Source organism: Panthera pardus, unplaced genomic scaffold (assembly GCF_024362965.1).
Source record: "Panthera pardus isolate Hobbes unplaced genomic scaffold, ASM2436296v1 HiC_scaffold_7, whole genome shotgun sequence".
NCBI classification, from domain to species: domain Eukaryota; kingdom Metazoa; phylum Chordata; class Mammalia; order Carnivora; family Felidae; genus Panthera; species Panthera pardus.
The window spans coordinates 43,695,180-43,712,396 of NW_026527002.1; the positions used below are offsets into that span (position 1 = coordinate 43,695,180).

The 17,217-nt window shown below is 47.1% G+C and overlaps 2 protein-coding genes across 4 annotated transcripts in view; both read left to right on the forward strand.

The window, feature by feature from the left end:
• Positions 1–3,336, forward strand: part of LAPTM4B (lysosomal protein transmembrane 4 beta) — a 77,471-nt gene extending 74,135 nt beyond the window's left edge. The window contains exon 7 of the mRNA XM_019468044.2: positions 2,158–3,336. Within this exon, the coding sequence (XP_019323589.2) occupies positions 2,158–2,235 (78 nt within the window). The 3' untranslated portion in view covers positions 2,236–3,336. The remainder of the gene's footprint in view (positions 1–2,157) is intronic.
• Positions 3,337–16,366: 13,030 nt separating this feature from the next.
• The window catches only part of MATN2 (matrilin 2), a 136,091-nt gene continuing 135,240 nt past the window's right edge, over positions 16,367–17,217 (forward strand). For 2 of the 3 annotated variants that reach the window (XM_019468040.2, XM_053896595.1), the window contains exon 1: positions 16,367–16,623. The gene's annotated coding sequence lies outside the window, so the exon portion shown is untranslated. The remainder of the gene's footprint in view (positions 16,624–17,217) is intronic. The other variant, XM_019468038.2, reaches the window with a different exon arrangement.

The window sequence follows — 17,217 nt, forward strand, 5'->3', positions numbered from 1 at the left end:
TGCTGACAGCTCAGAACCTGGAGCCTGCTTCAGATTCTGTGTCTCCCTCTCTCTCCTGCTGTCTCTGTCTCTCTCTCTCTCTCTCAAAATAAACATTAAAAAAATTTTTTTTTAATTTCATGTTTAATCTTTGGTGTACATTTTTGGAGAATCTGAGTGTTGTGTTTTGCTCAGGAAAGAAAATAAATTGGATACAATGGCTTGATTTCAGTCCTTTTTTAGTAGCCCTGCTGTGTTTTAGAATAATTTCTCCAAGGATAATGATAGATAGGAATCAGTTCGTTATTTAATGAGGCCGAGGAGCATCATGCTGAAGCTCAGTCGTGGAAAATGTAAATGTTTTTAGTGTCGATCCCAGCTGTTGCCACCGGTTCTAAGTAGCCACATCGAATGTGCACACACGCACACACACACCTATGTGCAGACACAGGGAGCGGAGCTGTGGCTTTGTTGTAGAGAGTACACTTTTCTCCCACGTCAGGCCGAGACCTTTAGGATCCCTCGTCAAGATGCTCCTGCCAGTTACTGGGTAAAGTGCCTGCTCGTGAAAGACAGGGCTCCGGTCATGCTCTGACCCTTGTCCGTCTTTCCCTCCGGTCCCAGAAGGTACTCTATGTTCAGGTTTCCTCCCTTTGCCGGTGCTCTTACCTGTCTACCTGCAGCACCTCCTCTTTGCTCTGGGGCTGATGCCACGTATCCTCCCGAGAGGCCTAAAGGAGTTTTCCGTGTGCGTTCTTTAACATCCTGTTCACACCCATGCATTGGTCGTGCCTGATTTTACCTGTTTCACCTCCAGTCCTCTGTTAATGACTCTTTATGAAATTTTCTCTGTTCAAATGACTGGGTGGTTTCCAGTCTCCTAATTGGCCTCTAGCCAGTGTAGATGTCCTCTGCCTAGAATGCCCGGCTGCACTTCTCCCTCTGATGTACCATACAGACTCTCCCAGGGCCAGCCCAGGGGATGCCTCCATCATTTATTCTACAAACATCTGAGTTCCTACGAGCGAATAGGGACTGGGGCCATCTCTGGGGCTAAGTGAGACAGGGCTGCACCTCAAGAGGAGCTCCCAGACCGGAAGAAGAGAAAAATCAGCAATCAGGTGTGTTAAGAGAGGGAAGAGTGTGCCTGTATGTGGTATTGGGGGAAGGGGGTGTGACAAAAACTTAAAAAGAAAATTTTAATGTCCCTATGGAAGCTAAAGGGATAAATAAATGAAAAGGCAGGAAATTGACTTTTACATTTATTTACTACTTTCAGTTTAAGTGATGTCCATAATTTTGTTTTGTTCTGTTCCATTTGTGAATGAATATTCTTCCTCTTTCCACAAAGCACTTGAGGTGGGTAAGGTTTTCGTTCATCTCATCTCTCAATTCCTAAGGGCACAGACTGTCTTTTATTTTAATTATCTTGTACCCACAATGCCTGTCATTCAGTAGGTGCATAATAAATGTTAGTTGATTGAATCAAGGCTAATTATATTGAGTTGCTATTCCCTGGTTTGTTTTTTACTCCCCAAATCAGTCAGTGTTTTCTTATGTTGACAGCTCATGAACAATTAGAAGTGCTTGATTTTGTACCTGAAATGTGAACAGAAAGGTTGTCGATCAACATGAGTGTTTATTCTTATTTATTTCTCTTCACCCATTGACAGATAATATCGACCATCTCAGGGGTGCATCAAGCAGTGTTAGTATTTTATAGACCTCAGGTATCCACCTATTATGGCTGCAGAAATGTAGGTTAAGTAACTTACCACGGCTGTGCCGGTAAACTGTGGCTGATCTCAACCATGAGCGTGGCTCCTGTGGTCAGTTAGGTGCCTGCCCCAATTGTGTGCACACGTGGAACTCACGCAGAAGCCTTTCGTGCTCTGGAGAGCCACAGTCGCCTGCTTCCTAGTCCTAGCGACAGTCCTATGTCCCTCCAGGCACATGTGAACAGGGTTAGGAGAACCTACAGAAGGGCCAAAAGTCTCTTCCCATTTTCTTCCTTAAGAAAAAGTCTCTCATCGAAGGGTAGCCACTTGCTGGCAAGTTGATCTTTGGTACCGGCTATGGTAAACGTTTAATTGCATGGAAGTTCCTTTAAAGTTAAAGCTCAGGGGAATGTATGTGCACTTTTACACACTAACCCTCGTCTTCTCTGTTTCTTCTCAGGTGCTGTTACCCCCTTATGATGATGCCACTGTGAATGGCGCGTCCAAGGAGCCACCACCCCCTTATGTGTCTGCCTAAACCTGAAAGTGGGGCAGAGCTGAGCGCAGCGGCTTGATTTTCAGATGTCAGAGCAATAGTTCTTTCATTTCACTTCTGGGTTGAGTTCTCTGAGCTTATTTGTTGCTGAAACGCTACAGTTTTAAAATTTAGATGTTCAGTTGAATCCCTCTTTAGTTTTAAAGACACGCTTCAGCTAGAGCACTGTGATAGACTCACTGTAGAATTCTTTGTGTAGGGGTGGGGCGCAGCGGGCTTACCTAGTCTTCCCTGGTTTTCCCTAGACATTGAAACTTCCCAGCAGTGTGGATGAACCTGGAGTCAGAGAAGTCTGTACCTGCTGGGCCCCAGAGTCGGGGGGAATTAGTCATCCTTTTTCTCTGTCTTCCCTCTGTCTCTTTTCAAAGTGTAAAATAAAATCAAAATTAGACGATGCTTTTCTTAAGCCATTCCAGTGTTTGAACAAACCCTTATGGAACAGGAATGTCAACTGTGTAATCATTGCTCTAATTAGGTAAATAGGAGTCCATATCTATATAAATAAAACAAGAATTTCCTTAAGATTCTTTTTGACTTAAAGTCAGTGACAGTTTGTATCTGCTGTTCAAGGATTTTGTCCATGGGCTAAATTGACACCCTTCAGCAATCCCAGCCAGTGACGGCAGCCGCTCTCCGATGGCTGTTCTTGCACACCCTGTGTCGGGGGTCGTGGAGTGGCATGTCCCATCTGTGTTACAGAGGTGGAACTGATTTGTTTAGTTTCGCATGGTATCTGGTGCTTCCTTCCTCCTGGCTTCCCATCCCTACCCAGGACCCTTCTCGTTAAGTATTTGCCTAATAGTATGAAACAAGATTTTCTTCTTCTCTCCCTGCAAGGAACATCCTACTGTTTTGAGATTCTGAGTATGCCTTGTCATCTTTGAAACATAAGACGGTCTTCAGAAAAATGAGGAAGGGTGCTTTTCTTGTGGAATGCTCGTATCTCGACTATCTGAAGTTCAAGGGACTTTTATACATTTCATATATTCAGAAGTCACAGTTCTCCTGTTTGTTCATTGTTGAGTGTGCTGTAAATGAAGGCTTTGCAATTAAAGTGACATTTGCCCACATCTGAGAAAATAACCTTTTGACTCTGTGGTCATCGTACCTAGGGACCCTTCCCACCCACATGTGGCCATGCCGACACACGTAGTTTGGCCTGAGGAGGCAGCTTTACAGCTTGTTTCACACATATGTATTTTTTAATATTTCGGTGCTGATAAAATCAGAGTATCTTAGGCCAAGAGAAATGGAGCCAAACTGACCCGAGCTTCTAACGTTCCTAAACCCCACCTCTGCCGAGCTCCGCGTGCTCGGCTGTTTTGCGTATGGTTGTTTAGGTCCATGGTGTACTTTTAATAAGCAGTTCAGATTTTACTCCATGCCAAGGGAGATTAAATGAGAGAGGTGGGAGGGGAGATTTTTATCCCTGAGAATCAGCCTCGGTGATTTCTCTTGGTATATCTCGTGAGTGTTCTTTATAAACTCACCCTGAGAAATGCTGTTCCTGGAAGCTTTGTGCCCAGAAGACTCACACTAAGTTAATCATATTAAGAGGTGTTAGGAATGGAAAAAGGCCTCTTGGCAGTTTCACTGACCCTCGAAGGCACGTGGCATGTCACGGTGGTTTGCGTGTTCTTCCCTGTGATTTTCCAGCTCTTTGTCTAATGGTGGTGGTATGAAAAATGGCACACATGGGCAGGCAGAGAGAAGTGCTGATTTTGAGAGTCTGTGTAGGAGCCTCAGAGTGGATCTTGTTCACGTGACCCTCAGTCCACACCATAGAGTATATCTTCGCTCTGAGCATCCACAATGGGGCTGGCCATGCGGCCTTTGCTGCCTCACAGCATCACCCAGGCTGCGCGAAATCTGCCTCCATACCTCTGCAGGGCAAGGAATCGTCCTCCCAACTCCGCTGTGGGGAGGTTGTGATGTTTGGACCCCACAGAGGGGCGCCTGGGTGGCTCAGTCAGTCAAGCATTTGACTCATGGGTTTTGGCTCAGGTCATGATCTCACGGTTCGTGAGACTGAACCCTGCGTCGGGCTGTGCACTGACAGCTTGGAGCCTGTTTGGGATTCTCCGTCTCCCTCTCTCTGCCCCTACCCTGCACTCTCTCTCTCTCTCTCAAAATAAACTTTGAAAAATAAAAATAAAATGGCTCTAAAGAGCAGATTCCGTGACCCAGCAATTCACTGTGTCTTTATCTTATCGCCAATCTAGTTAAATACTTTTCTTAAATGTATTTTAAATCCAACTTTTGGGGTCCCTGGGTGGCTCAGTCGGTTGAGCATCTGACTTTGGCTCAGGTCATGATCTCGTGGTTCATAAGTTTGGGCCCTGCGGCGGGCTAGGATTCTCTCTCTCCCTCTCTCTGCCCCTTGCTTTCTCACTCTCAAAAATAAACATTTAAAAAAATTAAAAAAAGATCCAGCGTTAATATCTGCCCCCTTTCTCCTCTGTTTTGCTGTCTGCAGTCATTACCTCCGTGGTTCCCATGCCTGTACGCCTCTTAGTCACTAAACTGATGAGAGCGCCTCCGTCTTTTTCATCTCGACCACCCTCCCCGGATCTTTATTCCCAGGTCTTGAATGTTCAGCTCAGCACCAGGTGCGCAAATGGACCCACCAAGAGGCAGACCATGTAGAGAGTTTTGAGTCCGTTTTCTGGGCCAGAGGGAACGGGGCACTTAATACCTTTCAGCTTAGATGTGGTCTGTCAGCCCTACACACTGAGCTTTCATTGAACAAGCAGGTCAGATTTCCAGAATGCCCAGCCATATGGAAGAGTTTTAAGACCCAACAGACTTGCCCACCCCTTCCTGTCCCTTCTTCCAACACAAACATCATATGCAGCATCTCCTCCCCAAATCTGGTGTCCTTGTCCCTGCCCTCCACCCTGTCTTATTGTCTCCTGAGAATGCAAGAAACTTTACCCCTCCCATCCTTTTTGCCCCACCCATTTTTTCTTTTTTAATTACTCGTCTTTCTGGCCCTAAATATTTTTAGTTTGACTGCTCACCCAAACCACACCTCATTTCATTTGTCTTTCCTCTTCACTCTCAGTTTGTTAATCAGCAATACTTCTTAGTAATGATCTCAATAGACCATCTTTATGGACTGTAACCATTAAAGTTGTTGTCCCCTTAGAGGGATGTGTTGTTTTTGAAATATTCATCATTCACGGGGGGAAAAAATCCTGCTGTGCAAACTGAGCTTTTGTGATAAAGGAAAACTAATGAGACTGTGAAAACATTTCCCTTTAAAAAAAAAAAAAAAAAAAAAAAGCTGTGAGTTTTTGCAGCCTGTCTGGAAACGGACTTAAATATCATTAAATAATATGGCTGCTGGTCATGTAGACAGTCTCTAATGTTCTGGAGGGGAGAGAGCAGTGTCTTTGCCAAGGTATCAAAAAAAGAGTCATGCAGAAACACTGCCAGCATAAAGTACAAGCTAGGCCACTGTAGCACTCCCCACCTTCACATCTAACATGCACCAAACAGTGTGCCTGTAGCTGTGTAAAATGGGTTTTTTGGCAGCTCAGACACATGTACTAAAAGGGAAGGAAAAAGGAGGCATTGCAAGGATGTCTCCACACCCATGGAATTCACTTAAAAGTGTCTCTGCTCACTGGCCAAGTTTTCTGCCAAATGACTCTGGACTATGGAAGCCAGCCAGATCTGTGACCTGCCCAGAAGCCCACGCATGCCTTTTGCTGACTGGAGTACCCAGACATCAGAAGAGAGAAGCTGCCGTTGGCCAACCCAGAAAAAATTACATCAAGGCAAGAGTCTTAGCGCTATCCACCCATCAATGTGATCCCAATTAGCAGGAACAGCTGCTGCTTCAGGATGAGGAGTTGGGCTCAAAAGAGCATAATGGACTCCAGTTTGGTTTGTTTTATCCCGTCTAAAACTTACACATGCTTTTTAAAAAGTCATTTACGGTACACACACGGTTTTTGTGTATTAAGTAAGCTTATTATGGGAACCTCTTTAACTCAGCAAATGCAAGCGTAACATCTATTCCTTGCTGTGTGCCAGGACGTCCAAGGGCATTGCTGCAACGGAGCAAAGAGAGCTTGGAAGAGAACTGTGTGAGCCCGGGGGATTGGGCGTGATTAGCCAGCATTGAAGGTTTGAGCCACATTTCTCTCAGGAAAGGTTCAGATTGAATGGGTCTTCATCTTGTCTGCTACTCACTGCTCCCACCTCCGATGCTGTGACGTCTCAACTCCCACTCCGCCTGCTCAGACCTGGAGAAGTCCTAAGTTCCCAGATTCTGGGATCCTAGGTTTGGGACATCCAGCCTAAAGAGCTGCTTCCCTCTGTGGTGTCCACCTGAAGAAGACAAGGGAACAATGGCTCTGCCCTCTGGGCCACCAGCAACAGTACAAAGGACCCTGTGTCCTGTGTGGCGGAGATGCCCCTCTGACCCGGTGTGGTGGCCTTTGTGTGATGTCACTTTTCACCCGATACTCATTTTGGCTAAAGGAATGTGTTTGTAATGATGCTTTGTCATTAATATACTTTCACAGGATGTTCCTTTAGTTCTTTTTAACTTCAGGCTTTTTAAAATTACGTAGATCTGGGGCGCCTGGGTGGCTCAGTCGGTTGAGTGTCCGACTTCAGCTCAGGTCACGATCTCACGGTCCGTGAGTTCGAGCCCCGCGTCGGGCTCTGGGCTGATGGCCCAGAGCCTGGAGCCTGCTTCCGATTCTGTGTCTCCCTCTCTCTGCTCCTCCCCCGTTCATGCTCTGTCTCTCTCTGTCTCAAAAATAAATAAACGTTAAAAAAAAAAAATAAAAATTACGTAGATCTTCTGGGGGCGCCTGGGTGGCTCAGTGGGTTAAAAGTGATCGGCTCTTGATATCGGCTCAGGTCATGACCTCGCTGTCATGAGATTGAGCCCCATGTCAGGCTCCGAGCGCTGAGTGCACAGCCTGCTTGGGATTCTCTCTCTCCCTCTCTTTCTGCCCCTCCCCTGCTTACACACACACACTCATGCTCTCTCAAAGTAAATAAACATTTTAAAAAATGACACTTTTCTACATAGAGCTCCCTTCCATAGCGGCTCTAACCCTGCTTTTATCAATGCTCAGTCTTCTCTATCTTGATGACTTATTTCATATTCACTGTGCCCCAAGTGGAAAACTGGCCTCCATTTCCTCAGATCTGCGCCTGTTGACTCGTGTGTCAGCTAGTGGCCTCCCCATCCCAGTCTTCCTTCCCTCCTTGAGATGTAGGTCCTCTGCTTTGTCCCTCTTTGTTTCCTCCTATCCGATCCGTCTCCAGCCCTGTGGCTTCTATCTTTTGATCAGGTGGAATGACATTTACCATTTACTGAGCCCTTCCTATGTGCCAGCCAGTCTGCTAAGCACTTTACGTATCCTAACTCTTCATCTCTTTTGTACGGATGTGGAAATGAGACTTTTCTTTTAAAGGAAAAGGACTGGGGCACTGGGTGGCTCAGTCGGTTAAGCATCCGACTTCGGCTCAGGTCGTGATCTTGCAGTTTGTGGGTTCGAGCTCCACGTCGGGCTCTGCTGACAGCTCGGAGCCTGGAGCCTGCTTCGGATTCTGTGTCTTCCTTTTTTTTATTTCTGCCCCTCCCCCTGCTCATGCTCTGTTTTTCTCTGTCTCTCAAAAATAAATGTTAAAAAATAAAGGAAAACTGATCCCAGGTTAGTGTTAGCGGCAGAGACAGGATTTAAGTGCCAGTTGAGTCCATGTATGTGGGTGCTGTGTACCTTTGAGACCTCTAGAAGCTCAGAATTCTGTAATACCTTTCACTTACAACAGTTGATTTCCACAAACTGAAATGAATACGTCCCAAGAAGGAAAGCACATCATGCAAAGCCATGTGAACGCTGTAAACTTGGGTGGATCTTTTAACCTTGAGGTTTGCATTACACAAGGAAAGCTGTCAATTTCCTATTTAGTTAGGCTGGAAGATGTTCTGCAAATATCAGCTTTTAATTCTTATTTTAAAGAATGTATTCAGGCAGGAAGAAAGATCAAATGCAGTGGGCCTTTCAGAGTGGATAATTGTCTTAAGTGAGCAATTGCTTTTGAGGAAATTAGGCACCATTTTAAACTGCACGGATTTATCCTTGTTGAGGAAAATATGCATATTAAGATTTCAGGCATCGTAACTCAGACTAGTATGTAAGTAAAACAGTGGTGTAATTGGTTTGTACTATCTTGGAGGAATAGTTGGAGGCCTTGAGACTCACCTTCCTTCCCTGCCCCTGCCCCAGGAAGCTTGTGTCCGTGTGTCTATTTTCACGCCTATCGAAGGAGACAGAAGAGAGCAGTCCTTTCCCTTGGGGGGCTGTAGGCTTTCTTCTGCCCTGTGAAGTTAATGCACTCTATCACCTGCATCCCCGAGAGCCTCCTTCCTTAGACATCTCTATAGTGAATGCAGGTATGATTTGGGCACCGGGGAACATTGTAAACTTGTGGGTTTTTAAAAAAGTAACGTAAGTAATGTAAGGGAAAAAAAGAAGCCAATAATTCAGTAATTTGGATTCAATAATTTGGATCTCACCTTGAAAATCACTTTCTTGTGGAAGCCTTTATGACCCACTGGTCTGGAAGGTATTATTCCGTAGCATATCCAGTGACCCAGTCAAGGCACATCTTACACTCCATGGTTCCTGGCGCTTTTCTTGTCTGTAATCCTCCAGTATATAAGAAGCTCATAGAGAGTTTGTGTCTGTCCTCCTTAGTGTTCTGTCTTCACTGCCTGGCACTTGTCTGGCAGATAGAAGGAACAAGTAGCTGTTAGAACAAGAATAAGATAAGCATACCAGAGAGGTGAAAACCACCTGCAATCCCACCCATGGCTATTGTGGCAAATTCTGAAGAACAACTCAGTGGGGCTGAAGCATCACACAGATCAATTCTCACAGAGGAGCCCATTGGGAAAAAATCATTCCTATCGACTGTGCAAGGAGAGAGACAGTCACTCCTCCAGAAAACCCTACCAACATGCCAGCTGCTGTAATGTGTAATTTTGGGGGGTGGGCATCCTGACTTCTAGAAAAAAAGTTGTAAAGGTGATAGGTAAAAAACAGCAACACGGTAATAAAAGGATTGATTTCTGAAGAAAGATTAAAGAGCAGCTAAGATGAGAGGCTAGCTAATCCTCTGCTTCAATTTGAAATCCAAAGAAAAATGGCATTCTTAGCTCGTACTATTCTTGTGATCAAGTTCCTTTTATGTGAGCTTAATTCACTAGGGCTGTGAATGAAAAGTGAAATTACTATGTCTCCCCCTCGGAACTTTCTTGTCCCTTCCCAGTAGATCAGTGTACTGTTAAAGCACTCAATGACCAAATCTGAGGCCCCACAGAATTTTGACACCTTGGGTATAGGGGGCAGAATTCTGAACAGCCACCGTGACCCCAAAGGGCAGTTGTGCTCGCCCACTTCTGGGGCACTTTAGATTGAAAAAGGCCCCCGGAAAGACTGTGTGATGAAGCATGTTTGCCTTTCATCCTTTACAAGAATATCACAAGACTCTTGACAGTAAAGCCGTGTGAATTTCCCTGTGGCAGGGACCACAGACACTAGTACAGAAGTACCACCAGCAGGAGTCCTACAGTGTAGAACAATAACCAGAGAATAATCAGAAAAGGTATGGGAACGCACAGGCAAGGACGGTGAAGAGGGGCAAGAAGCCGTTCCTGCCTACGTGTGAGAGACCTGGTTCCAGGAAAAAGCGTTCAAAACAGAGTGCAGAGGAGGAAACGGAGCAGTCTGGTTCACAAAGAGACCAACATGTTTGCATGAGGACTCAGAATTTAAATGTACCCTCTGGGTGGCTCAGTCGGTTGAGCACCTGACTCAGGGTTTCGGCTGAGGTCATGATCTCGCGGTTTGTGGGTTCAAGCCCCGCTGTTAGCAGGGCCTGCTTGGGATTCTCTCTCTCTTGCTCTCTCTCTGCCCTTCCCCAGCTCATTCTCCCTCTCTCTTAAAAACGAAAACACAAAAACTCTTTAAAATGTGCCCTCTTCCCATAAACCAAAACTTTATTAATATGTAATTCACATGCCATACAATTCACCAATCTAACGTCTGCAACTTGGGGTGCCTGGGTATCTCGGTTGTGCTTCTGACTTCACTCAGGTCATGATCTCATGGTTTGGGGTTCGAGCCCTCTGTTGGGCTCACTGCTGTCAGCCTATCAGCACACAGCCCACTTGGGATCCTCTGGCCCCCTCTCTCTGCCCCTCCCCTGCTTATAAATAAAAAAAAACATTAAAAAATGTTTTAAATAAAGTCTGCAATATAATGGTGGTTAATATTATTCAGAGGTGTACAACCTTCTCCACAATCAATTTTAGAACACTTTCATTGCCCCGAAAAGAAACTCCACCCCCAGAAAAGGTCACTCTCTGTCTCCATCCCCAACCTCCCCAGCTCAAGGCGACCACTAACTATGAACATTCGTGTGTAAGATTTTGTGTGGCAGAAGTTCAGTGATTGTATTCTGCTGCTGTATGACTTCGGTTTGGTACTTTCTTATACTTTCTCTTTGCTGAAGTTCTCACTGTGTTCATCCAGCCTTCTCCCAAGCTTGGTGAGCATGTTTATGACCATTACTTTGAACTCTTTGAATCAGGTAAATTACTTATTTCTGTTTCGTTAAGGTTTCTTCCTGAAGTTGTATCTTGTTCTTTCGTTTGGAACACATTCCTGTTTCCTCATTGTGCTTGACTCTTGTGTTTGTTTTTGTGTATTAGATGAACCGGCCACCTCTCTATCTTGAAGGAGTGGTCTTGTGTAGATGAAACTTATTGTTGAAACTTGCCCTAGCTTTTGGTTGTCTCTTGAACCTTTGTGATTGTCTAAGCAGCCTGATTTGTTCTTGATGGGTCCCAGTTGGTGAGCAAATGCCAAGACCTGTGTGTTCCCCAGGGAGGGACCTCCGTCAGCACCTAGTTTCAGATTGATTGGGAGCTGGTCCCTCAGGCAGCAGCTTTTAAGGTATGCAAATGTATACAGACTTACAAGACCACAACTGTAAATCCTACTGGCCTCCAGACCAGGTGATCTGGAGGTGCCCTCTTGGTGACATTGCAAAAACTGGGGTTCCAGACAAGTGTACAAGCTGTTTGCTGGATGGTACTACCAAGCCGTAGTGAGGCCAAGGGAGAGTGCATATATGGCATTCCCCAAGCCCACATTGCTTGAGAGCACTTCCATAGCCTCTGGATGCGTAGTAAACCTGAAGCCTGTCCCTTGGAGCAGTTCCAGGACAAGTAAATAGGCCTTTTTCACAGGAAGAATGGGGTGTGTTTCAGTCTGCTGTCTGTGCAGTGCCCTGGGAGCGGTCGCCTGCCAGGAACCATCTCTCCCATTGTTTCATGGCAGGGCCATGGGAACGGGGTGGGTGCAGGGGCGGGTGCTGGCCCGCAGGTTTTGGTACAACCGCTGGCCAGTCTTTTTTATTGCAGTCATTCTAGTGGGTGCAAAGTGATGTCTTGTGGCTTTGATTTGCATTTCTCTAATGGCAAACTATGTTGAGCATCTCCTCACTTGCATATTGACCATTTGAATATCTTCTTTGCAGAAATGTTTATTCAGAAACTTTGATCATTTATTAACTGGGCTGCATTTTTATTATTGTAAGAATTCTTTACCTATTCTAGATACAAATCTCTTATCAGTCGATGATTTGTGAAAGGTTTTCTCCATTCAGTGGGTTGTCTTTTCTTGATGGTGTCCGTTGAAGCACAAAAGCTTTTGATTTCTATGAATTCCAATTTATCTATGTTTCCTGTGTCATTTGTGCTTTTGGAGTCCTGTGGTCAGTGATTACAACTCACTGAAAGTTCAGATGATGTTAGCAGTTTTTAGTAATAAAATCTTTTTAAGTTAAGGCATGTACATTTTTTAGACATAGTGCTTTGCACACCTAATAGACTCTGGTATAGTGTGAACGTAATTTTTTACATGCACTGGGAAACCAAAACATTCACTTGACTCACTTTATTGTGATACTTGCTTTATTGGGGTGATCTGGAATCAAACCCACATATTTCTGAGGTATGCCTGTCATTGATTTTCAGAAATGGTTCTGACCTACTGTTCTGCCCCCAAGCGTAGGCTGGAGCTGAAGGTGAAACAGTGCTGGTCAGCGCTGTCTCATTCGGCCTGGCCAGGGACGCTGAGCGGTCTTAGACATTTTGCTCTAACTAAAATTAAAGACATTTTCAACTCTTTAAAACTTTGGTTATTGCATCCTCTTCTGAACTTCTTTTTGTTCACATGTAGTACAACATGCAGCCAGTAATGTTCTGGAGCTTTCTGTGCTTGGGAATTGCTTTGTCAGTTCTTGTTTTAAATGCATCGAGACATTTGCCGTTGCTTCTTTTCAGAGACTGCTCTCCCAACAAAATTGTTCTCTGTACTGCATTGCCTCTTATTTTTCTCCATCATATGATTTATTGTGGCTCTCAGCAGCGTGTCTGTTGCCTTATTCTTTCCACTGGGCTGTCTGTAGTGTTTCCCCTCCTGTTGAACCCCAGTTCTAACCGTGCCCCAGTTATTTTCTTCAGCAAGAGAGAACATGGAAAAGTCCCGATTTCTGATATTTTTGTTGTATTTGTCACTCTTGAGTCGCCATTTTTGAGCCCTGCCAGCATCCTGGAGGGTTTTGTAGGATAGATACACACAGCCATTGCTCAAGTATCTTGTAATCTGATTCAACACCGGGCGGCCAGTGTAGACATAGACTTATTAATGGCATTGACAGAAGGTAGGTAGTTGAGTGTCACAGGGATGAGGCTGTTGGCTTCTAACAGCAGACCACTTTGTGCCAATTCCTGGGTTTAGGGATGAAAGAGGCAGCAGTCTGTGTTGCTGAGTGATGCTTTCACGCCTAGGGGTCCATCCTCCACTCAAAAGGGGAGACTAGTCTCCAGTGTTTTAGCCTTGCCAATATCCAAGAAAACAAGTCAGATTTTAACTCACTCTTGCCTAGCCATTAAAACTCCTCACTCCATGCTATAATCTCATTTTTGAAAGGTAGCCTCATCAACCCGATTTCACAGACATTACAAGGCTCTAAACTCCAGGTTAAGGCCATAGAAGCCCAGTCCCTTCCACTGCATGGCATAGGGCAATATCAGGAAACAAGCAGAATGCCAGGTTCAAGTTCAAGATCACATGAAAACATTTGAGTCCTCTTTGAAATGTGTGTTGTTTTCTTAAATAAAATTTTGACTTGCTATAGTTTTTTTTTTTTTTCCTTTTCAGTTTCATCTTATTTTTCCAAGGTGGGATAGTATGTCTTTTTAGAAATCATTTCATCTGGGACAACAGTACCTTCAGCCAGCCTGTCCTCAAGGAAGATCCTCTGGACATGGAACTGGTTGTCCGTGTTGACGGGGCATCCAGAAGGAAGCACTGCCCGGGGCTGGAGTTCAAATCCAGCCCCTGCCTCGCAATGCTCCCCTTTTAACCCCCCATCCCAACCAATTGGCAGCTGGCCCAAAGAGGCAATGTCTCCTCTCCCAGATGAGACATCTTGCCCTTCTCCTTGATGAGAGAATGGGGACCTCCAACAGTTTACATGGGACTCAAACATCATCAACCACCTTGAGAGACACAGTGTAAGTGAGGTAACACTGCAGTTTTACATTTCTCCTCACCCATTCGGTACAAGATTAATTTTAGGCTATGGGTCTGTGAACCAACCTGTCTGCTCTTTGGTTTCTGGTCCCCTTCCATTTAATAGTCCCATTTCAATCTGCCCTCTAGGAAGCAAAACAAAACAAAACAGTAAGTTTTAATGTTTACAAGGAACAAATGAATTCATATGTCAAAAGTCTATATGTGAGTTTAGTCATGATCGTGAGGTCTGGGTCAAACGACGCCCCTCCCCACCTCAATCCTTACTCCACAGTAGACCACATGTGCAGAGAGAACCGATTTGAACCTGATATAGCTTCCAGGTATAAGGAGTTTAAAGTTATCCATTACAACTAACTCTTTAAAAAAAATTTTTTTTAACATTTATTCGTTTTTAAGAGACAGAAAGAAACAGAGCATGAGTGGGGGAAGTGCAGAGAGAGGAAGACAGAATTTGAAGCAGGCTCCAGGCTCTGAGCTACCAGTACAGAGCCCAACGCGGGATACGAACCCACAGACCGCCGAAGTCAGACTCTTAACCAACTGAGCCACCCAGGCACCCCGATTCCAACTGGCTCTTGAACTTTCAGATACTATATGCCCTCATTCTGTCCACTTGTACGATTGCCCGTGTGAGAACTGAAAATCTTAACCTCACACTTCTGAATAAGATTCTCTGTACACTAAGCTGGTAGCTAGGCCTCTGGCAGAAAAGGCAAATTTGGGCTTTCCCCCAAAGCCTCTATTGTTATCAACTTGCATTCACCTCCAAGGTAACTGGGAAATAAAGGCATTGTTTTTTTCTGACTTGATATTTCAGGATGTTGAGCTCACTTTTGCTTCATTTTTTCTGGCAGACCTGAAGATCATTCCACAAGGTAGAACAACTCATTGGCCTGTTTGACTTGGCCCCAGGAGTGCTTCATACAGAGATTTCCTGTGTGGAAGAATTCTGATAGAACTCCCTGGAGAAAACACCCATTTGAGTTGGCATATACTAGAGTCCCTGGAATCAGTTACTTAGTTACAATCCCTTAAAATTTGGAGGGATTTTGGAATTGCTGTTGTTTTCTTGGTAAATTACTGGATCATACTGGTGTCTTGGAATAAGGCAACACATTTTAAATGCAATTTTCCATAAACTGCAACTCAACTTCCCCAGCTCCTAGGGGATTTTCACTGGCCCAGACTCAGGAAGAATTTTCTTCTGTGGGATCCAAGACTTAAGAGACCAAACATTTCCTGAAGACTCTCCTCTGCTTTCTGACCTCTACCTACCTCCTCCCAAAGACATACAAAGAAACGATTTCTTATCTGTGCAGGCATCCAGGAGTGCCCAGTGGGCCTAAGGTGCAGGGTAGGGGAATAGGGAACACGAACCCAGGATTCTTTCTCTGCATTATGGCACCACGGAGTTGCCTGATAGCTTGAATATGTTAACCCCTTGCTTTATGACTGGAATTTTTATTCCCCACTCCTGGAGCTTTTTGAAGGAATTGATTTTGTACATGGTGTTCATTAATATTCTGGAAACTCACTCTATCATAAAATAGGAGTGATGGTTTAGGAGTAAAGGCAGCCAAGATCACTTAAATTATCAGACTCTGGCACCTCCAAAGGTTTTGAAACTGGTTAGTTCTGCTGCCTCTGCTCCACAGCTTGTTACAACCTGACCTGGGTGTGTTGGGTTAGTGGTTTGGGGATAGAATTTTGGATCCATTATTAGGAGATGGTGCTGGTGGGCACTCCCACTCACCCCTGCTGGTGGGCATGTAGCCTGTGGAGTGGCATACCAGGCCCTTTCCCTGCCACTGACCAATCCAGAACCTCCAAAGTTCTGCAGGGACCTGGAAGGTCATGTTCTCCCACTTCACAAAGTTGCAAACGGCTTCGCCCATTATTGCAAAAGTCTTGTTTGAACTAGACTCTCTCTGCTCCTCCAGGGTAGGATCTTTGTTCCTCTCTGTCCTGGCGTCCTTACTGCCCTCTCCACCCCCCGGCCTGGTCTGGCCCCTGGCCAGTGGACGCTCTGTTAATATGAACTGGCACTGGTGGGGTGTTCCGGGCACTGCCAAGACAGGTCCTGGCACTTGTCACCAATTATCCCAATTCTCACCATCTTTTCTTCATCCCCGTCATCGGTGGACGCCTCTTGGAGATCATGACCCCAAGTTCAGGATACGGTCCCCCTGCCATGCCTGCCTTCCCTCGGGAGATGCTCTCCCCCCAATCCCACCCCGCCAAGCCCCTTCAAAGGGTGTGGTCCAGACCCCTGGAGTCCGAATCCCATCTGGGCTTGCGGAGGCACCGAGCGGAGCCGGGTGGCAGCGATCAGGGCGTCCGGCCAGGGTGCCCAGCGCCGGGGCTGCCTGCAGGGTGGGGCCGCGCTCGCGGCCGCTCCCTGTCCGCGCCTTCCCCATCCCCAAAGACGACACCCCTCCTTCCGCCCGGCCCGCTCCCCACCCTCGCCGCGGCGCCGCCTCCCGCCGCCCTCCCGCGCTGGCCCCGAGCCTCGCAGGCAGCCAGCGAGCGAGGGGAGCGCTCTGGGATGGGACTTGGAGCAAGCGGCGAAGGAGGAGACAGCGGCCGCGGCTCCGGCTTCTTCCGCGGCTCCCACGAGCGACCCCCGAGGAGAACCGCGCCTCTCCGAGCGGCGAGGGGGCCGACGCCGAAGACCCGGGGGGCTGCGCCCGTCTCGCTGCCCAGGCGTCCGAGGCGGCAGCGGCTGCAGGTGAGCGGGGCGCGCTTTCCCCGGGGCTCTGCACGGCCCCGCCGCCCCGAGGCGCAGACACGCCGACCGCAGACCGCCGAGCCGCAGAGCTCGGGCGCACGGGCGCACGCGGGTGCTGCCCCCAGGCCTGCGCGCCCGCCTCGCCCCGGGCCCCTGCGGCTCCGCGCGGCCCCTCCGGCCAGGCGCCCCCTCCGGCCCGGGGCCCGTCGCCCCGACCCCGCTGGGCGGGCGCGAGCGGAGGGCGGCGCTGCCCGGACCCCCGGCGCGGGGAGAAGTCCGGCCACCTCGGCCGGGCGAGCCGGACGCGCTCCCCGCGCGGGGCGCACCGCGCGGCCGCCAGACCGCAGTGCCCCGTGGGGGCGCTGTCAGCCGCCGCGGGGACTCCGGACTTGGGCTCCAGCGACCGGGGGAAAGGGAGACTTGTTGAGCGGGCATCGGTGTGGTTCGTGTAATACTGGCAGGCCAGATGCAGTCGGATTCCTCCCCTCGGCCGGCTGGTATTTTAATGCCCTTCATCTGGATTTTGTTCCTGGTCCTCCCTCTTGTGTCTCTCCGTTGTGGAGAAAGGAGGGAAAGGGGAGGGCATTTTGTGGT